Source organism: Hippopotamus amphibius, chromosome X (assembly GCF_030028045.1).
Source record: "Hippopotamus amphibius kiboko isolate mHipAmp2 chromosome X, mHipAmp2.hap2, whole genome shotgun sequence".
NCBI classification, from domain to species: Eukaryota; Metazoa; Chordata; class Mammalia; order Artiodactyla; family Hippopotamidae; genus Hippopotamus; species Hippopotamus amphibius.
The window spans coordinates 33239572-33263154 of record NC_080203.1 but is presented as its reverse complement, the minus strand read 5'-3'; the positions used below and the strand labels follow the sequence as shown (position 1 = coordinate 33263154).

At 36.0% G+C, this 23583-nt stretch overlaps 1 protein-coding gene across 6 annotated transcripts in view; it reads right to left on the bottom strand.

Annotated features, from left to right (window-relative positions):
* Nucleotides 1-23583, bottom strand: part of KLHL13 (kelch like family member 13) — a 300973-nt gene that overhangs the window by 45575 nt on the left and 231815 nt on the right. For 3 of the 6 annotated variants that reach the window (XM_057718335.1, XM_057718336.1, XM_057718338.1), the window contains one exon: nt 22179-22244. The exons of 2 other annotated variants lie outside the window; for them this stretch is intronic. In XM_057718335.1, coding sequence (XP_057574318.1) covers nt 22179-22244 — 66 coding nt within the window. Of the gene's footprint in view, nt 1-11430; nt 11851-22178; nt 22245-23583 lie in introns of those variants that run through there. One more of the 6 variants, XM_057718339.1, reaches the window with a different exon arrangement.

Here is a 23583-nt window from a genome sequence, read left to right as displayed (position 1 = left end):
ACTGCCTCCATCTGTTTGAGACAAATAGGACAGAAGGATATCAAGCAAGAGAGAAGCATTCCCTTCCTTCCATACTGTCCTTTAAACCAGTGTTTCATACCCCAATTTATAATTTCTTTTTTTTAAACTTTTTATTTTATATGGGAGTATAGCCGATTAACAATGTTGTGATAGTTTCAGGTGCACAGGAAAGTGACTCAGCCATATATATATGCATGTATGCATTCTCCCCCAGACTCCCCTCCCATCCAGGCTGCCACATAACATTGAGCAGAGTTCCCTGTGTTATACAGTATATCCTTGTTGGTTATCCTTTTTAATCTGACTCTGAGAGTGCAGGTGAGAAGGAGGCAGAGAAGAGTCACCAAGTAGATGAGGAGAGCAAGGTCGAGGTGCCAAAGTTTGCCCAGCTGGTTGGAAAATGCTAGCCTAAATGCTACTCCCCTCAACTCACCCCATCTACAACAAGCTATTTCTTGAAGCAGTAAGTCATTTTTAAATGTGCAAAACCCAACCTCTTTGTAGATCATGCTTTAATGAGAAAATTGGCTTGTTTAAAGGTACTCTCAGTGGAAATGAATTTGACTGCATAGTTCTTAATGATCATTCCTGGAAGCTTGGTCCGTCAGAAGAAAGTTCAGGAATCTCCAATGTATCTAGATGTCATGCATTCAAGAGAGACATCGATAGGATATTCTGGATTCTAAAAGAAAATTCTTATCATCAAAATATTTCAGTCATCTTTGACTCCTGGTTCTCCCCCATGTCCTATGCCCAGGCAACTGACAAAGTACTACCGAGCATTTCTCTAGTATGCATCTATCTTTCACCACCTCCCCACTTTCACTGCCCCTACCACACTTTGGGTATCTATTACATCTTCCTTGGATTTGGTTCTTAACATAAGTTACATATTTGTTACAGTATAGCTTCTTCACATACTGTGATTGTATTTATAGCTCTGAAAGTCACTTCCTTGCTCAAAAGTATTCAATGACTCCTCTCTGCTTGCTGAACAAAAGCCAAATCCTACACTCTTGGATTCAAGGCTTCTTGGACTAGCCCTCCTTAACTAGGTGCACATTCTGGCAAATAACTCAAAGTAAATATATATTTAATGATTTGAGAATAAATAAAAATCCAAATTTATTCACAAACTATCAATTGTTTTGCTTTAGAATATGTTGTTTTCATACATTAGTAACTGCTATGTCTTTTTTTTTCCTATTGTTAACCAACAGGAATGTGTAAAAGCATTTATTTAAAATATTTCTGATAGGAGGAAAACTTAGTTAATTTAAATTTAATATCTGCTGGGAATTCCCTAGTGGTCCAGTGGTTAAGGCTCGATGCTTTCACTGCCATGGCCGCGGGTTCAATCCCTGGTCAGGGAGCTAAGATCCTGCAAGCCACGCAGTAAGGCCAAATAATAATAATAATAATAATAATAATAATAATAATAATAATAATAATATCTGCTAAACCTTTGCAATTATGTTTAGCCTTTTTAAGTATAAAACAATTCAGAACATAAGTAAATGTGGCTCACTGTTTGAGTACTAATTTTAAATTTATTTCTCCTAAACCCTACTCAGATTTCCTTTTATCCTAGTCAGCCATTCCTGTTTTCAAACTATACACAGAAAACACATTATCATTTAAGTACAACCATACTAGTTTTAAAATATAAATTTGTCTAAAATACTTTTCCCCATCTTGGTAAAGGACATGTGAAAATAAGTCAAATAACTCTTAACTTTAAGAGTAGTCGTTGTCTTGGAAGAGATTATAATCTTAATTTCTTTATCAAATTACAATTTGATGAACCATGACTAAAGTATTCTGGTCACTGGTAAACTGCTTCTACTAAAATTACTTTCAGTCTGTGCCAGCAAGCAAGGAACAGAATCAGGATTTTGGATTAGTTCTTCTCATAGGAAAGATAGCTGTAACTTACTCTCTAACAACACTGTAACATATTAGATTCCTCTATATAGGAAATGAAGAAATGCAACACACTTTGAGTGAAATAATTTGCACAAGGCTACAGACCTAAAACCTACTCTCTCTAAATTCATTCATTGGCGATTTCCCTGGCAGTCCAGTGATTAAGATTCCATGCTGCAAATGCAGGGGGCGAGGGTTCGATCCCTGGTCGGGGCACTAAGATTCAACATGCTGTGTGGTGCAGCCAAAAATAAATATATAAATGAATGAATAAATAAAAATAAACTTTAAAACATTCATTCATCCACTCAACATCTGAACACCTGCTACGTGCCACACACTGCACTAGGAGATAGGTAAAAAAGAGCAGGCAGGATACTTGCTTACAAAGAGATTACAGTAAAAGAAATAATTGCTTTCCAAAGGACTAAATGATATAAAAATAATAATAAATTCTCAACATTATATACTAACAAATGCCATGTTGCATAGTTCATATAAACCACAGTAACAAAAATAATCGCAAACTTTGCTCCCTGGTACGGAAGTGTATCAGTTCATATTTAGCATATAAATAATATCAACTTTCCTTATTGTTATTTTATTTTAAAGGATTATTTATCCCAGATCAGGCTATCTGCAAGGCTGCATCAGCAATCAAATAAATATCCACTATTCAAAAATATAATCTGTAATTATATGAAAGAAAGCCAAACATATGATGTTGTGATGCTGCATCACATCATTTGAAAAAATGTCTCTAATTGCATCTATCTATATACTTCGGCAATATGCCTGTGAAATACGTGCTAATGAGCCAGGTCACTGGTCTACTTAAGATGAAAATTTAGTTCCAGTGCCATGAACTTTTGTTTAGCTGTGACTCATTCAGAAATGATTACATACGTACATCCTTTGTGGGAACGTGCCCATAATGAATGCAAATCACTTCAGTTTCATGATGCTAAGGGATTATCTATTGGATAATCTACTTACCACTTAGCACATCCATATACTTTTTAAAACTCTATTTCGAAATATTTTGTAGGTCCACCCAAACTAAAGCTAGGTCGAACTGTGAGTTAATTAGAAACACGGTTCAGTGTAGCACAAGAGAAAAATCTCTGATGTGTTCACATCTATAAAGAGAAATCTGGTTGAGGTTTTTACAGTAAACTGGTTTTTAACATTAATTTGTAATATAATTGATGAAATGGGATAAAAGAATAAAAAGGAAATATAAATTAAGACTGAGTTAAATCATCAAATGCAAATGTACACAGATGGAGGAAAAGTGACCAACTTAAATATCACATTCTCTTTCAAGGTACAATGGTCTGATAAAGAATGATTTCTAAGGTTCCTCCTAGCTCTTAGATTCAAAGAATCCTGAATAAGATACTTATGCTCTTTTTAAGATGTCGTGTTCTGATCTCACTGATCAGTGAAAAGCACTGTATTTTTGAAACCAGAAAAACAAAGAGTGAAAATAGAAGATGTCATAGGGCAAGTTGTAAATGAGCAAAGGTCATTTAGAAATTGCAGAAATACCTTCAGTGAGAGACTTTCAAGTGGGGGGGAGGAGGAGGGAGAGAGGAAGGACAGAGCGATGGCAGAGGTACTAGTTTAGCCCAGTTGCCCACGAACACTCAAATGAGCTCACCACACTACCATTCTCATAATGGTTCATTCTCAAAATTTTCTTGTTTTAAAATATGGTTTTCAAGCCTTTTAAATCAAAAACTCAATCAAGCCTCTGCACCTTCCAATCTAATCACGTAAGTCCTTAAAGGTGGAAGAGAAAGGCAGAAGAGTTGGTCAGAGAGAGAGATGTGAAAACGACTCTTGCCATTGTTGGCGCTGAAGATGGAGAAAGGGAGCCAGAAGCCAAGGAATGCTGGCGGCCTCTAGAAGCTGAGATCAACTGTTGGCTCACAGCCAGCAAGAAGATGAGGACCTTGGTGGTTCTACAACTGCAAAGAACTGAATTCTGTCAATGATCCAAATGAACAGGAAATGCACTCTCCCCTAGAGCCTCAGAAGCTAACACAGCCCCATCAACAGCTTGATTTTAGCCCAGGGAGACCCATACCAGACTTCTGACCTCAAAAAACTAGAAGATAATAAATTTGTGATGTTTTAAGCCATTAGTTGGCAGCAATTTGTTATGGCAGCAATAGAAAACTCATACATGGAGGCTTTTCTGAGTGTCTGCACATAATCAAGGGACAATAATGGGACAATAATGTCCACAAGAAAATACTAAACACACTGACTGGTTAGTACCCTAGGACTGTGTTAAACAGCACACATCAGCTACAGTCAATGGCAGCAAATTACTGGGGGGAAAAAAGGCCAACGGAGGTAGAATAGTGCTTTGAAAGAAACAGGAAACAATGAGGTTAATCCCAGCATTGTATCAGTAAGTAAAGATAATGTCCCCAGTATTTTTCTGCAACTTTACCACTTGACAGTACCACAAAGTAAAGCTAACTTCTCCCTACACCACCACCCAATTCAAAAAAGTTTATCTCATCTGTCATACTTCTTTGTTCTTTGAATCCTAGTGAGATATTTCCTAATTAGTAGATGGCATGAAAGTAGCAAAAGTTTATAAAAAAAAAAAGGCATTATAGAAGTCAAGATCATTGAAATCAAGCAGAACTGCGTTTGAATTTTCACTTCACTTCTTACTTGAAGTGTGACATTGAGCAAGTTAATTAACTTCTTGGAACCACTGCACCCTTAGTATAAAACAGGGGGAAGACTTACCCCTATAGAGTGTTTGGGAGGCAGCTTACAAAGTGCCTGGCACTTTTTTTTTTTCGGGTGAAAGAAGGATTTGTTCTTAGTAGCATCAAGCAAGGAGAACACTGGAGATCTTTCCCAAAGCAGTGTCTCCCGGAACAGCAAAACTGGGGAAGTTTTAACAAAGTGCTTGGCACTTTCATAGTAGCACTCAATAAATTGTATTACAGTTAACTGTGTTAAACCAGGACATTTTTTAAAATTGCAAAAAAATATGTTTCATATGAAATTTACAATATGTGCTGTATAGGCTGGATTCAAGAGTTCTGAAAGTTGTTTTCATTTACATTTTTCTTATGGAAAGATGTTATTTCATTTCTCCACTGAACCACATCATATTGTCCAACTAATTGGGCAGGCTCCTGTCTTACCATCCACAAATGTGGCGAAACTGGGTAAAAACAGCATATACCCTCATCATAGTAAGTCATGCCAGTGAAAATATTTTACTGTAATTGGAAACAATTTTATTTTTCACTAAGATTATATTATATTGTCTGGGATCAAATTATTGACACTTGTAAGGTAAAAATACATACACTTGTGTACCATAAAGAGCCTAAGCCCTGCCCAACTTAAAGAATGGCACTCTGCTCTTCTTGTTTAAAAAGGTGACTATCAAGTTTAAACGTAAATTGCATCATTTCCCATATTATGGAATATGTACTTTCTCTTTTTTTCTTTGTTTAAAAATTGGGGTATAACTGACATACATTGTATTAGTTTCAGGTGTACAACATAATGATTCAATATTTATATTTATTGTGAAATGATCACCACAATAGGAATATGCACTTTAAAATCTGGTATCTATATGCAATTCATATCTTCTCAGTTAGCCCAGACACATTTCTCCTCTGTAATATTTTTATTGCCATTAAATCCATTATCAATAATGAAAGTACAGTAAACAACAAAGTTATTTAAACTGGTTATCTTGGTTTAGAATTTTCACAGGAGCAAAATAAATTAAGCAATTTAATTGTCTATAAATAAAGATAGGATGGAAGATAAAGAATAATCACTTTGAAAAACTGCAAGGACTATACCCATAATACCTAGCAGAGTTATGCCTGGTATATAACAGACAGTAACTTCTGAATATTATAAACTCAATATACAAGATGACTGAAAAAGAACTGAGCTCTTTGAAAAGTGGATTGCTCAGTAACTTCTTTATGTACTGATTCCCCAAGAATCTCATGTTTATACCACCTCTTTCTTGGCCTTGAGGAAATAAAGCAATACACCGTGGCTGCTATTTCAGTCTAAAATATCAGCATGCACACTGCTTATAATTTTTGACTCTTTACCGCAAGTAATAAAGTCATTAATACAAATACTTGCCTATCTCTTCCTTCTTTCTTTTCCCTTCCCTTAACTTGGCCCTATTTAGATCTCATCTAAATATTCTAAATTTCAAGCAGAATGTCTGGAATCCTTAGAGTTCTTAGTAACTCCAGACTTTGCATGATGGTAAAAGATTTGTATTTCTGCCTCTCTTCCCTCTGGGGAAATGTATCTTTGAGGGGTACTTGGAAGTAACACTCATTAGGCATAAAAAACAATGAATCTTGATAAATTATTGACAAGTAAAATCCTTGGAAATTTCTGAAAGCATCAGAAATACTAGCTTTCTGTCTTGCAAGTTTCTTGTGTGCACTATTCTTCAGTTACATTAAATGGTTTTAAGAGATCTTTTTAAAGACACACACAATAGGCTTTAAAACAATAATTTTATTTGCACATGCCAGACTTTCTCAGACTCGAAGATCTAAAGTAGCCAAGAGAATAAATGCTGACTAGGAGGAACAAGCAGTCTAGTCGTAAACCTTCGAAAAGAAGTTGGTAAAGTCTGATTCACTGTGGTTCAGGGTGAATGCTAGGATGAAAAAATAATATAATCCCAGGCTCTTTAAGATAAGCAAAACGCCTATATGAAAGGAAAGAGGTGTCTTCTAGTCAGACCACGTGGGGAGCATCTCATTCAGATGTAGTATACTGTACAAAGATTAACATTAAAAAAACTATCTGGGTGAGGGACAACCAGCAGAGTGAAGAGTCTGAAAAACATGTCACATGAGTAATGGTTAAAAAAAGAAGATTTCCAGGTTTGTACGTTATGGGGAAAATAATATTTTTCTCCATAGCACCAGAAGGCCACACTAGGAATAGGAGATGAAAGATAAGAAGAATTGATTTTGCTGAATGCAAGGAAGAGCTGTCCACGAATGAAAGGTGCTGCCTTGGGGAGGTAGTGAGCTCTTTGTCACTGACAGTGATCAAGGAGGACATGTATCAGCATTTTTCAGAGTTGTCACAGGAAGGATTCCTGCTTTAAAGGGGATTTGGATTCTCTAAATGACATCTAAGGTCACTTTTATCTCTCCAATTTCCATTAGTAAGTGTTAAGCCAGCCCTTCTGCAAGTTCAGACAATGGCAATTGCCAAGAAACATGCTACAAAAGTTACAGATGAGCACTAAATTGCCCTGAAGTGTTATTTGTTATTTCTCCACATAATTTTGCTAGATTGAGCATATGTAGTAAAAAAAAATTAAGCAGACACAAACAAAAGTTTATGTATACTTTAATTGTGAAAATATCTAACCACTTATATTCTTTTCTAATTCAAGGATATCAATTTAGGAAGTATTTTGCTAGGTAAAAAAGATTTCTAAGGTTTTATTTTATTTTTAAGGTTGTATTTTATTCACTAAATTAGAAAAAAGACAATCTTAGGGGATAGAAAACATGTCAAATTTAGAAAATGTATATTTTAATTTTCTCTGTCCTTTGAATCACCCACAAACAAAGAGCATTTATATAGTATGAATGAACCGATGAATTATTGACAAGTAAAGAAAGTAAAGCACCATATTTTCCAGGGAAATCTAGATACTGAATTTTAATGATAAAATGATAGAAAATGATTGCTATAAAAGTCGGTGCTATTGGTATTTACTCTAAAATATATTTCACATAGTAAACAAAATAATTGTAAACAGGACGCTAACTGAATACAAGTTAAGCTAAGAAGAGGACAAGTCTAGTTCACTAACACTCATTCTACACCCATTGTCTGGCTTGCTAGGATTCACTGTTACATTGTGCTGGTTAATTCTTACCCATTGTCTTCCTCCTTACTGCCACGCCATTATTAGCAAGACTTACTGCTTGTGAAGAAAAGATTAAAAGATCGCTAATGCTAATTCTGTTCTAGTTCAATGTGTCCTTGGAATCTAACAATACATTAACCCTATAATATCGGCCTGAAGGAATCATTTGCTGCTTGAAAACAATGAATACCAAAACACCAGAAAACCACTTAGAAGTGACTGCCCTTTCAGCTTTATTAATTTAGGTAAAATGACAGGTTAATTTATATGGTTCACACCTGTCAGGAGCAGAGTCTTTACTAATTCAGCTTTCACCGACCAGGAGATCCTCCTTCAGGCTAAGGTTGAACTTCAACCTTCTGTTGAACACAGTGTAACACAAACACATCACTCAGATTTCGATCGAGACAGTCCTTTCAGAATTCCACATGGATGGCACACCACTCTTGCAAGTGTTCAAAACTGAAGCTGAAGGAAGACTCTATCTACCCAATAAGGGCTAAGTAATATTTGGTAATCAAGCTATCTGGAGGCCAAAGGATTATTTTCCCAATTATTTTCGCAAATCTTTTGTCTTTAAGATGCTCCACTCTTCCCAAATCATATTGTAACACAATTTGAAAAGCACTTTATGCTGCATAAGAAACTATTTTCCTTAGTATTATCATAACATTGCCTTTATCATTAGTAAGTCTGGAAAATACGGAAAGACTTGAACTCTCGTTCAGGTTCTAAACAAGCAGAAAGTAAGCCAACTTGGACTTTAAATCCACAAGGAAAAAAGCTTTTCTGTTCAATGCTTGCAGTAAGTAAAACATTCTCTATTCTAGCTTTCACTAGTGGATAGCAGTACTGCCCTATCTCCAACATCGATGGAAGAGTTCTAGCCAGCAGCACCTACAATGACTTTTGAAAGAGACCATAAGGAGCCTTTATATGCTCTCCATATTTGCCCCTTTACTACAACACGTTTTTACTACACGCAAAAATATTTTATATTGAAATTTCAGTCTTTGAAAAAGTACCCAAGTCGTCAATGAAATCATGTAATATGTATTCGACAAATCACAGCAAATAACAATAAAACATTACAAACCAATACTGATGCTACAGAAGCAAACATACCCAAAGATGCTTATATTAACTAGGAAGAATTCTATATTCAAGATAGTATTTTTAATGTTTATACATAACTTTACAGATAAATTCTAAAATATCACAATCTATCAGAGTCAGAATTTACTCCATTTCAATGCAAAGACTTTAGACCCAAAAGACACACAAGTAGCCATCTAATCTGTTTGCCAACCCAACCAATTGTGAGAGCAAACATGTTACTTGACCCAGTATTCTAACTTAGTCTTTATAATTTTTGAGTGAAAACTATGCTCAACTTAAATATCATTTGTGTGTAGAGTGTTATGGAATATAAGGAAGCACTGATGAGAACAACATGTTAAACATGGTATTTTAATTTCTGGCCCAGCAAGGCAATGAATGCTAAAGCAGTCAAAAACGAAATAATTTATCGAAGACCGGACTTTAACTCCCCAAGCAAGTCCTATTTTCCTATATCTAATGTATATTCTCTGTGTATATTTACATAATATTTTAAACTTCATATTCATTTATTTATAAAATATTAAGTTAAGGCCAATTTAATAATACAGACCATCACAATGTCAAAATAGTCCAGACTAACACTAGCTCCTCAAATATACTTTTCCATCCTACACATGTGTACTACCAACAATCAACGCCAACGTGCAAGATCTATGATATTTTCTGGCTTCTCTCATCTAAATCAATTCACTCATATCACCAGGTCAAAGAGGTGAGGACTTAAAAGGAAGAAAGTGATTCATTAAAGATGTTGTATTAAGCTGTATCTGAGCTTGTGGCTAGTATGGATTAATAAAATATAAGTATTTTTTAACCATTTCTAAAAATTAGCTAATCAGCTGTAATAGGGGCTGCAGATTGGATCTTTTGGTTAGTAAAATCATTTGTATTCATTATTTGGAATACTAAAATCATTTGTATTCATTATTAATTGCAACCTATTGATTTTAGTTCGGGGTGTGTATGTTTTGTTTTGTTTTGTTTTGTTTTGTTTTGGTGGTAAAATTGCTTCTGGTAAATCTTTGGTCATTTCTCACCAGCTAAGATACATAAAGTTAACAGGCACATCTCATTTCCTTGAATTATTTGAAGGAGCTCCATTAACTTGTCACCTCCATTAATCTGCACTTTTGACAAATACAGCTACTGAGAAACAAACAGAGCTGATTTTTTTCTTTTTTCTTTTTTAACAAATATAACTTAAATTTTTAACTTTATGGGAAACAGAGTTTAACACCCAGATAACACAACCTGAAGCATCTCTAAGAAGGAACAGAAAAAGTAATCTGAAAACGAAATGATGACAGAATTTAACTCTGAAATGTCCTCATTTTTCCTCGCTTTCCCAGGAATTGCTTCTCTTGGACTGAGAGCACAAGCACACTTCCTCAGCAGCTGAAAGCCTTTCAAAGAACCAGATAGATACCACTGTGCATCTGAACCTCATATAAAACAAAAACTAAGTAATAAAATGGCAACTCACCAGATTTCTAAACGCACAGTGAACCTAAAGCGGGAAGAATTTTCCACATCTGTCCTACTGAAAAATATTTTAAAGGGAACACTTACAGTTAAGACAGACTTTCACTAAAAAGCTTTATTTAAAAAAAAGTCCAGCTTTCCCTCACTCCTTCCTCTACTAAAAAAAAGATCACAGACAATACTTTGAAAGAATAGTTTATTTACACCTCCTAGATTTTTTTAAAGCAACACTTTGCGAATTTAAAAAATAAGGTTTTCAAAAATTCTAGAAAGACTCCCCAATATATTTCAGTATATATTTACTTAAAATAAATTTCTAAAATAGACATTTGTATAATACACTTTTCAACTCCATGTACATAAATAACTACTCACAGAACTATAATTTGCACAAATTCGAACTTACACTTCAGAACTCAAATTATAAAACTGAGAAAGATATAATATCAAGCTTATTAATATTCATACACAACTCAGGTATAAAAGTCCTGATTAAAAGACTCATTTTCTGATCAATGTGTTAACTCTGAGTGTTTCAAATTCATCAAAAAATTATAGAAAGCATTTCCATATTTCACACAACACCAACATCAATCATCAGTTTTTGTGCCATTACACAAAAGAAGTCATCTTAAGTATTTCAGATACACAAAAATTCAAAACATCCGACCGATGTAAAAGTTTATCCTTATGCAATTCCTTAGATATACCTTTAGACTTTCATCTTAGTAATTACATTACCATTAAACACTTTAAATGAAAATAAACAAACTCCTAGAAAAACAAAACAATGGTAAAATGTGGGCATGCCAATATATTTAAATGTAAGCAAGCTTGAGGTTTTTAATCTGGTGGGGTTTTGGATGTTGCTCTTTGGGATTTTTACCCCTTTTTGCCACAAGGTTGATTCATGAATGAAATCCCACTTTAAAATCCTATTTTCTCTCACTTACATGTATGCTGGAGAAAGTGGAGTTGACCTGGATGTTTTAAGCACAGGAACTGGGAATTTCCAGATAGCAGGAGAGCTCGTTTTCCATTTCAATGGCATGTTGTCACCACGGTACTACAATAACAGTAAACAGCGTTTCCATAACAGACTACCAACTAGGACTTCCATTCCACACTGTACTGACACAGCAGTGGCTGCCGCGGAGAACAAGCAAACGATTCTGCCAGTGCCCTTAAACCGATGCTTCCAATCTGTAAAATAGGGCTGCAAGGTACCTCCTTTAAATCCTCCTGTCCCCTAAAGCAATATGATGATTCTATCGTTCGAACTCAACGATAGTGCCACCTCGTTAAGAAAGCGTTGACTGCAGTATATTTTTTTGAAAAGACTGCACTGTGCATACCACACAATGCAGCTTTATTTGATAAAAACGGCTAGGGTTTGGGGTGGGTTTTTTTTTTTTTTTTTTTGGTATTATTTTAAGCTTGCATTACCATTGTTCTACCTTAACAGGGATACTGCAGCACTGCACTATAGTCTGCACCTATTAACCTGATTTCTGACCAATAGTAGCAGGAAAAAAAAAATAGACGGGTTTCATATGAAAATGAAACAACATACCTACTCAGAATACACTTGTCATCCTCTGAACATTCTTCTTTTGAGCTGCAACAATACAAATGGGATATAAACCTCAGCATAGCCTTAGGCCACAGCTAATAGAGATCAGTGACTAAATTCGGCAGCCTGCTTTCCTCCTGTGGAAGCTCTGGCCACACAATACAAGAATGCCATTATGGGAAAAGCCCGTTAAAAAAATGCCAGTCTCTCTGTTTTCCAGTTAGAAGAAGGCAAAATGTAAGAACAAATATAAACTGCAGCAGAACTCTGCACGCTCTTCTAGTAGCTTCTGATTCAAGTTGCTCTCTTTTCCCTATTCTTATTTCCAAGCCAGGATGAGCAAAAATCTCATACATTTACAACATGCTGTGTGCTAACACGGATATCACTCTGTCTTCTGCAGCAGAGAAGTACAGAATAGCATGCTCTTAATAGCAGTCCTTGGAGGGACGCTATCAACAATCTAATTCAGTGCTGCCCTCCCCTTCTTCTCTCCCCCTTTCCCTCCCCTTCACCCCCCTTCATGCTTCCCCCGCCCCCAAACAGCTCACAAATTGCCTAGAGGAGAGACACCAAGCAGGTGTCCAGCAGGGACCATTCCAAAGCTCAGCAGCAGGTCCGGTAACCTCTAGGGGTTAGTGACTGACAAGGAGGTTCAAAAATTAAAGCTGCCGTCAAAGGCGGCTTGACGTATTTCATGAAAGTAACGGCAAATAGAGGCTTCCTCTATATTGTTTTAAAATACTGCCAGAAAATAGCGCTGTAAATGCCCAGAAAGCGACTGGGTGTTTCAAGTTTCTGTTTAAAGCACCAAACTCACACATTTTCCACACAATTCAAAGTGAAAATAGGATAAACCGGTATTATGCTGAACTCTTTATTTTCAGGCTGAAGAATTTTATTTCTGATGTAGGCAAGTCGCCATCACTAAATACTCTCAATGCATCCTTCCACTACCCAAAAACCGAATTACCCGTCTTCATCAATGCAAGCTTAATAAAGGCAGACCGCCATTGACATGAAAGCCACTACCTTTAAAAAAACTCGCTGCAGTGACAAAAAGCTCATATTTACTTTCAAGTTTATATTCAAACAATAAGCTTGTGCTTCCAACTTAAGTAGTTGGCTTTCATATGCTCTTTCCAAATTATTCCTAGTTTTGGGAAGATTGAGATTTAGTCCCTTAAGAGTCTTTCTCATTTGTATTCAAAAAGCACAGATGATTACTTCTATAAGCAAGACACTACTTTCAAAAATTTCAAAATATGTAATTTAATCTACAGTATGAAATCACTTAAGGTAATCACAACTACCTACAAGATACACATCAATATTCAAAAATGTATTTTCCTATGAAATCCAACATATATGTATATGCAGTATATACATTCACACATACATACCTATGGCGAGAAAGCTTATTTTGAAACACTGACCAGTAATGCATCAACTTTATTATATACTAAATAGGTCTCAGCCATCACTACCTCACAAATAACTTTTATTCACTCTATCAGACACAAACACTGCGCAAAAACTCAGTCAAGCAACTTAAAGGGTTAAATGATATTTCCAACTCTTCAGTACCTCCACACAAAACAGTCTCACAGAAATCTTCAAAGGAATCAGAGAAAGGAGAATTTATCAATGTCTTAGTGGCCAAAATATATTTTAAAAAGTTTTTTAAAAGTGCCACTAATACAAATAAACTATAGTCAATATTTTACATTAGAAGGATTTGTATAATAATTCCTAATAGCTAAGGAGCAAAAAGGTTCTAGGTGCAATTGGCAGTGGTAGCTTGTTGGAAACCCCAAGAAGGAAAACGCACAACACACACACACACACACACACACACACACACACACACACACACGTACTCATCAAGCAAGTTTGTCTTATTCCTAAACCCTGAAGTACTCTCAAACACTTAAAAATATAAAACATAAAACAGCTCCAAATTAGCTGTACGGAGGCGATTTTAGAGAGAAAATTCAATCACTCTCCAGCTTATGAAAATATTACAAAGTAGTAACTGCAAATGTAGCTTCTCCTTCTAAGAACAAAGACCCCCAAACCTATGCAAAACCAAGGTAGTTAAGTGTTTTGAGTCTTTATCTATAAAGAGTACTCAATATTCATGAGGGGGAAACAGGGTGAATGTAGAGTTTTCCAAATTTCCAAAAGGGTAGCCTCCCAAAACAGGTGCAGATCACTTTATTGCAAAGGTTCTTGAGTTATTATTCTACTATGAACAATCAACCGATTCAAAAAACCAACATATTCTTGGTCTAATCTCATTCGACTCCAAAGAAATCAACCAATACCACCAAATCATCTCTTAGACTTAATGTTTAGAACCTGTTTTTGTAGCACTCCAACAGCTGTAATATTTGTTCAAAGCGAAAAGAAAGTAAGACTGCTCTCCACCACCCACCCTCAGCACTCTTAAAGACCCCAAAACCCTAAAAGCATATCTGATGATGAGCACTTATTAACAGTCAATTCTTTTGCTTTAATAAATTGCTAAAAGTCATCCGCAATTCTCTCTCATGAGCAAACAACTAATATGCCAAAGGCTTTAAAAATAATTCCTTTAAGTAGAAATATAGTCCACGAAATACACTTTACACTATTCAATTGCTTAACAATACCATTCCTCATACGTCGTTTAGAAATAAACTTCAGCCAGGTAAAATGACCCCAATTACAAACTAGCAGAGTCCAAATTAATCAGATTTTACTACCCTGACGGCGACTCTAGGAGCAACTGCAGAGTATAATTACCATTACATTCTGGAACTAAAAATGTTTTCACCTACAGAGTGAGAGGAAGAAAACGATTAAACACAGATTTTAAATATAATTTTATGCAAGCTCAGTGGTCCCACTACTTTAATATTTAGACTGGGAAATGTCAAAAGCCCTCACTCACATCACAGGAAACACTGATCTGATTTACAGAACACTCGGTTTCTATTATGGACAACTGCATAAAATGGGATAGAAAGACAGCATGCACAAAAGCTCTTCAAAGCATTGTAAGAACATTAATCACTTAAAAATACCTGTGAAATGTGTACTTCAGAGATGGACTAAACAAAGGACAATGCTGGGACTTGGCCAGGGCCACAAAAAGAGTCATTTTTGGTCAAATCTTACAACACAGAATTCCCTGGTTCCCAAAGTAGAAAGAGGATTTGTAGAACTTTTACAAATCATCTTTGCTCAGTACCCTCACTGTATAGATGAAAAAGCTGAAGCCCAGGGAAGCTAACTTGTCACACTGCTAGCTAGCAGCAGAACTGGAACTAGAAACCAAATTCCATCTCCTAGTCTAGGACTCCCACTCTAGAATCCCTACTGTCCTTCCATCTCAGTGAGACCGTTCCAGAAGATGTTTGTTTCCATATGAAGTGAACCACATTCTCCAAATGTCTCAATGTATTCAAAAGAAACAAGAATTACAAAGAGTTATTTATTCCTCCAATTATAAGTACACTCAAAGACAGACATGGGAAAGAAACACCAAAAATACAGAAGTGTGCAGAAAGACCATTTCCAAAATCTTAATTCCAGAAGATGTTTAAGAACGATCAGGGAGAGGGCCTCCTAGGTGGCGCAGTGGTTGAGAATCCGCCTGCCAATACAGGGGACATGGGTTCGATCCCTGCTCCTGGAAGATCCCACAGGCCGCAGAGCAGCTAAGCCTGTGCGCCACAACTATTGAGCCTGCGCTTAGAGCCCGTGAGCCACAACTATTGAGCCCATGTGCTGCAACGACTGAAGCCCACGCACCTAGAGCCTGTGCTCCGCAACAAGAGAAGCCATGGCAATGAGGAGCTCACGCACCACAGTGAAGAGTAGCCCCCACTCACCGCAACTAAAAAGAAAGCCCGCACACAGCAAAAAAGACCCAACAAAGCCAATAAAATAAATAAATAAATAAATAAATAAATTTGTTTAAAAAAAAAAGAATGATCAGGGAGAAAAAGGTGGGTAAAAATTAAGCCAGTCATAGTATGAGAGAAAAGTGAAATATGCACCCGAGTAATTTTTTCTCAATGTAAATGTTTCTAAGTAACTTTATATGAAAGTTTAATTTGCTTACTGACTGCTACAGTGTGTCTCCAGCACCACCACCGCCTGAAATGAATTGACTAATATGTCACATATCTGACCTCTTTCTCCATATTTTCCCAACATTCCCTAAGAACTAACCTATCTTTTTCTTGCAAGTTTTGGTCAATCCCGTGGTAGGTACAACTAAAGAATGATAGCATTAACCATCGTTTGTGTGAGCAGACACTGTGTAATCTTCTAGAGTCCTGACAACGTCCCTTCAGACTAATCTGGGAGATCCGTGTTATTCCTGTTGCTCAGACAAGACCGTAGATCATGCCAAATCGTGTGCTCTGTTTATGTTCTACCAATCAGTAAAAGTACTTGGCTGGCAACCAAGTAGGACTGTTAAACCCTTAAAAGCACACAAAAAGTTAACTTCTGGACAACAGAGCAGAATTCTTAATACATTCAGGGCTCCTTATTACAGGAAATAGAACTGTTCACATGAATGGCTATATATGTGTGTGTGTCTCCTCTTTGTTTTAGGAAATTGAATACCAAATACATCAAAAATTTCTTACTAGATACTCAGATATGTAGCCTTGCTAAGATCAAAATGGAAAACCCTAGACATTTCTCAAAGACAGCTACTTTGGAAAGTCATTATTTCATCTTTTATAAGCACCTACTCACAAATCAATTTCCTTAACAGAACTGTATAGATCCTTATAGTCCCACAAAGAATTTGCACACATTATTGTCACCATAACTGTTCCTTGGATTACTATAGGACCTATCTCCTTCGCAATACAAACAAGTAGAAAAACACACTTCTGCAGGCACAGACTCACGTATGTGTGTGTATACGCACAGAGAATTCCTCAGGCCGTGATGGCATAAGTAATGTGAAGGGAAATACTCTTCCGATCTTTAACATTCCCAAAATAAGGGTACTAAATGTTTGTCTCTTTGTTTGTTTTGGGGGAGTCAGGTATAGAACAGCAATAAGGGGAGCTGGTAAGCTGATCAGATAGGAAACAATAGGTAAGGGGACAAAGGAGAAGAAAATAAGGGTGAGGAAGGTAATGGACTGGCTGGAAGGAGAATGGAAAGCCAGAATGGTAGTGGTTCCTGATGTTTATGTAGCACCTTTTATAACCAGGGGTCAGATGAATGAGGTTATGAGGCTAAGATGGGAGTTGGGGTAGAAGGGACTGAGCAGGCAACAAGAAAGATCCACCTGTTGGGGACCCAATGACCCAGAGATTCTCACTACAGCTGAAAAAAGGATTTGCACTGAATGGGAAATTCAGAATCTCTTGCCCTTCCTTCTTCCTTTTGTTTTCTGCAGTATCTAAATTCTTTGTGACTTTTTTTGGGGGGAGGGGGCTACCCTTGAGTTCTTCATTCACATGATTCCCAAATCCATATGCCCAAGTAAGTCTTTATACATCTTTGACATACATAAACTAAATTAATTCTTAAGTATTCCCATCTATTTAAAAATGCCTTAAACCCCAAATCAAAGTGTTTGGGTGTACTGGGAGGGGTAATGGTGGAAATCAATGATTTTTACATACATACTATTTACATACCTGATTTTGTGTTACCATTTTTAAATTATTTGAAAAAAAGCCACTTACAGAGACAGTTTATGATCATTAAACAGAGATAATGTATCCAGTGCTCCGATAAGAGGCCATGCTGTTACCATACCCTGTGCTCCAGCCTTGCTACTTTGTCTGCCTAAGATGCCCTCCCCAAATTCCTGCTCCTTCTTCAAGAAGGAATCCCTAAATCTTTGTATCTTCCTAACTGATCACTCTTCCTGGCAATTAGGAAAGCACTCAGTAAGTATTTGCTGAGTAAACTGAAAGAGAGGTTTTTATAAGCAGAGGAGTGATTAAGTAAGAATTGTGTACTGAAGCCAGGATATATCCTGAAAATTTTTTTAAATGTTGTTATTGATTCTGCTATTACTAAAAGCAGAGTTCAAGTAAAAGGAATATCCATCTGTTAATCTGGTAATTTTAGGCTATAAAGTCCTTAAAATGAAAAAAAAATTAAATATACACATTGTCATATTAAAAATAAGCATCTATTGAAGAAAATCACCCAGAACACATACTTTCTTAAATAAAATAAAGGTGTCACTGATAGTGAGGATGGATTGCTCTAAGGAAAAATCTCTGCTCTCACCTCAAATAATAATAATTTATCTGTTTAGTTGTCTCTCAACAACTTCCTAAGTATCTCCATAAATTACATTTGGTAAATAAAATAGCCAAACTATTGTTAGAGTTTCTGATGTGTTTGTACATTAAATCTGCAAACTTATCAAAATAAAAAGCCATTTAAAATGTACAGTGTTACTGAAAGAAAAGTGAAGAATATGGCTCTATTGACTAAAAATTATATGCATATAAAACTTTTCAAATAGTTTCACTACTTTGTGGCATCAACTATAGAAGCAAAACTATAAAATTTACATGAAGACAATGTAATCAGCAATATTACAATCTTAAGTTTTGTAAATTCTGAACGATGTGGATGAGTTAATAATTTCTAATAATTTTTATCTATAATGGTTGAAAAACTTTTTAAAATAATAAGCACATCACACACCCAGTCTCAAAAGGCATGCCAGTTAAAGAAAGTCAACATTTCCTATGTAATACATTCTTTCAGTAATACCTACACTTTTAACAAAAATCTGAGTTGCTGAAGAACCTTTAGAATAATATAGTAAGACATTTTCCTCAATAGCCCAATTAAAATTAATGAAATAATACTACTATCTTGAAAAAATTGTATTTGTATCCTTTTATCCAAAAAGTTATAACATTCACACGAGCACCATAAATGTTATAGGCAAAAATGAGATCTAGACGATGATCTAGAGTTGTTCCATCTCTTCTTTCTGAGTATTTGTAAATCTTGGCTACAAATACTTACAGTAATCACAATAATATTTTGCTAACCAGAAGCAAACACTTTGGTGAAAAGCTAATCCTAATGACTCATTAAGATTATACAGCCCTACTTAAATTTTCCATGAAAAAGGCCCTTTATAGGCAATTGCTTTAATTTTGTTTGTACCATTTCCCAGGCGTAATCATTAAAACTTTAAATTTCCTATACATATATCTATATAAACTACTACTGTTTAAAAATAAAAGGTTTTAGCCATATAATGAATGAGAATATCTTAAATTCCAAAAAAGGCTCAACTTCATAGTTGAACCCTGTGACCCACTGCCATAACATGGGGCCCAAGAATTTTCTTAAAGGTAGAATTTAGAGTTACAGTATCCGCCTCCTATGGTGGTATTAAAAAGACTTAGCAACCAGTCCAATACCTCTATTTTCATGACTATTTTAAGATCCTTCTCATTCTCTAATTTAGAATTCTTCTCATGGGTAATCTTAAATTCTAAAGATTTTTTTTTTTTTTGGCCACGTCGCATGGCTTGCAGGATCTCTGTTCCCCGATACCAGCGATTGAACCCAGACCATGGCAGTGAAAGCCCAGAATCCTAACCACTAGGCTACCAGGGAACTCCCTAAAGATTTTTTTCTTAAAAGAAAGGCAGGGAGGGGAGGTATAGAAACATTTATACTGCAAGATGCCAAATATATGGTAGTAAGTCTAAATTACAGAAGCTAGTGTGCAATTTAAAATTGCTGTGCCTCAAAAACATATTTAGCAATTTAATGAAAATCCCATGATGGAAGACATCATTAACTCATGTTACATAAAGTGTTCATGTGTTACAAACTAATAACAGAATTATTTTAGAATTATGTCTAGCTTCGTTACTTGGATACAATGGTTGTCCAGTGGGGTAAAATCCTTTCTTTTCCTTTTCATGTTCTATTACTAAGGAAAGTAAATGTGATTCTGATATGAGGGAATGAAAAACAGAATTCATCTTCTTGGCTGACCCTAGGTTTTAGCTAGATGCAATTGAAATTTGGGGTTCCTGACTGCCTTTCTAAGTCTGTCTACTTCAACCAGTAGGTCAGAACCACTTCATGTCTTCAAAATCAAATACATGTTTTCTATAATCAGTTATTTCTCATGGAATTCTGAAGCTATATAACACTTGAGTAAAATACATCTTCCCTTTAGCTAGCATATATTTATTCGTTCATTCCTTATTCAGCTTGACCTAAGTCGGAGATACTGTTGAACATTTTTATGAGTCTTCCACCACAGGGTCTGGCCATTTTGGTTGATGCTGTCCAGCCAGTAAACAAAAATGTTTATGTTTAGGGATTTCCAGAATCAATAGTATTTGAGATTCGGATCTGTAAAGCACAGAACAACATAACTTGTATTCCAAAAAGGGCGAAGAGGCAGCAAGATCGAGCTTAAATGATATGCTTAACAGGGAACAAGCGTTAGCCAATTGATTAATTAGGAGCACATTTTCATATTTGTCAACTAAAACGCATTTCTTTATACTGAGACCTCTATAGCATATTAGCCATTCCTGACAGTGTAAGATAGACTCCTTGAACTCGAAACACCAAAATCAATCAACTCACCACGCCAAGCCCAAAACCTGTGGAGAAGAGGTGCAAACTGAATTCGCTCAATCATCAGTGAGTACTGAGAAGTTATGACTTTGCTAGATGTCACAAGTATACAACAGAACACATGTTCCCCGGCCACAAATCCCTTAAAATCTAATCGGGCCGACTGCATAGCCACATATGAAACATGAGTAAGCATAAATATATTGCTACCGTTAAGCCGTGACCAACCAGAATTCTAGATAACCTCGCGTTCCAGCCAGTTTTTAAAAATTAAATTTAAAACAACTGGGATAGCTTAACTCTTAAAAAGATCAAAAGTCACTTGCTTTTCACCTTTTGGGGACAATCTTTCTGCTCTTTACCTTCTCCAAGTCTAAAACGAACACAAGCCTATTGAAAATACCTCACAGTCACCATAATGCACAGCACCTATCACATGCCTCCAACGGAGATACAGCAAGGTTTGCAAGCAACAGCTGTCATTCCTCACCTACCGGACTCCTGCCCCCATAGGCCCTGACACGAATCTTGGATGCTACCAAGAGAAAAAGGGCTCTTTTCTTTACCTTCTCATACATATACCAAGAGAAAAGTCCTATACCTTGAAGGCAGATGCTCTCAAACCTTAGTATGTGTAAGAATCATCTGGGCTGAATATTGAACATGTACAAGGCTGGAAGTGAGAAGCAGGCCTCTGCATTTTAAACAAGGACTCCAGCTGATTTTCATGCCTGGTCTACTAAACTTGGAGTTAAAAGTCAAGGTGGGGAAGAAAAAAAAAAAAAAAAAAGTCAAGGTGACCCACTCCCACTCAAGATGACCCCGGTCAGAATGAGATTCTGTTTTCTGTCTCAGTGCCTGGCCTTCCTCCGCTATCATCTTTGGCCGCTCACCACTAGTTGTCTGTCCCCACTGTCCATGGCTATTATCTTGCCCTCCCACACTCCAGATCCTTCCAGGTCTGGGAGAGTCTGAAAGCAAGGTCTCTGGCTGGCTGACAAATACGGAGGCAGACAAACAGACACATGCAAAGTGGGAAATTGTGAAGCACAGCCATCAGGAAATGGGGGTAGTATAAGTTATACTAATTGTGCAATACAGAGTAGAAGTTAAAAACTTGTTTTAAACTTTTTCAGTGAGGAAGGGCGCAGAAGAGGACAGAGCTGGGCACCTCTGGTCTGCTTGTAGCTCTGCCACAAACTTGTAACCTCTCGTGTTATCCTCCTCGCTCGTAAAATAGGGAAGATGCCAACTTTCCTTGCCAGACTCACAGCAATGTGATGGAAACCAACTGAACTTGTGTTTGGGAAAGCACATTGGAAAACATAAAGCACGATACAATGACGTGCGGTATTTTTTTGGCGAAATAATTTATTTTTTTGTCTTAACAAACACAGTACCCTAGATGTTACTGAAAGTTTCTTTGAGGACTGAATGACTTCTAGTACCTCAGGGTCTTTCTTATGAAAATAAATTCTCATTGACAAAAAGGTAGAAGAAAATGCAGACCCTCAGACATACCCTGAAGTTGATTTTTTGAATATATCCTTGAAATCGGCTTGTTTTAAAGATAATTGCCTCCGTCTCCTGAAAGTGGTGTGCAAAAAGAAAAAAACAAAAGCTGGTTAATTGTGGCTTTATTGTATGTAGTTCAAATTTTTCAAAGCATACTCTGCAAATAGCTTAGCTATAAATTAATAAACCATGTTTATAAATCCTGAACAGTTAAGACCACACAGAACAATTGTAAAATATGTAAATTAACTTTCAAAAAAGAATCTAAACTAGCAAACCATAAGATTCTATTTGTTTTTAGAAGCTCTCTTGATGTTTCAGAAAGTCTGGAATAAAGATTGACATTGAATACAACATTTATTGGCAGCTGATCCAAAAGACTAAACTAGACAAATCTGGACAGAAGGAAACACTTTTCCAGTAAATGTATACGCAGCCTTGGAATGCTTTGTCATTTTCTAGCTTTTTAAGCTAAAGTTCAATTCTTTGCTGATATACTGTTTTGCCATTAAAAACCCGAAAGCAAATGACACACATTACAAGCTTTCAGAGAACAGATGGCTAATGTTCTTCTAGGTTCATTTACTACATTTTCTTATTTTCATACTGCTTGTAATTAATAAAAACATATAAATAGATATATTGTCTCCTAACCAGAAGATTTTGTTTTTGTGAAGTTCTGTCATATACCTAACTCCTTTGGGCTAATACAAAAGGCAACGATGAACAGACGTACTTCTGGTACTGCCTCAGGAAGGCAGCTTTAAAAATAGAGACTACTACAGAAGCACTGCAGTATATGCTGTCAACAGTCAACTCGCTTAAAAAATTAAAGTATGCTGGCAGGTGTTTGAGGAGCTCTAACACAAAATTCAATTTATTTACATTTATTTCATTTATGTCGTTATTAGCTTATAGAAAGTCAACATTGCTAAGCATCACCTCTAACTTTTTCTTCAAAATAAACAGATTTGGTATTTTTCTGGGTCATCTCACAAGCACTATTGCATTATTAAAGTCACAACTAAATCAAAGTCAAAGTCTAGTAGTATCTTTAAAAAGACCTTGGCAGAAACCTTATCCAGAATGTTATTCTACATCTAATGACTTACTGTACAAAAGGTAGCTGGCAAGTAGTTTATCTTTTTTAATGATAAATTCAAAAGAGCATCTGCTTAATGGCAATACTATTTCAAAGTCTTCTTTTACTATACACATAAAAATTATTTTTGAATCATAAAAAGCTACAATGGGTTAAATTCATATTTGTGATATTTTAGCAATAAAGCTCACCAAGCAAATAACAATTATATATATATTTTTTGCTTAAAAATGCATTAAAGTATCTTTAAACACAGCTTATTTTATATTCCTACTAATATTATCCCTTTCCTTTGTGTATTTAAGGAGA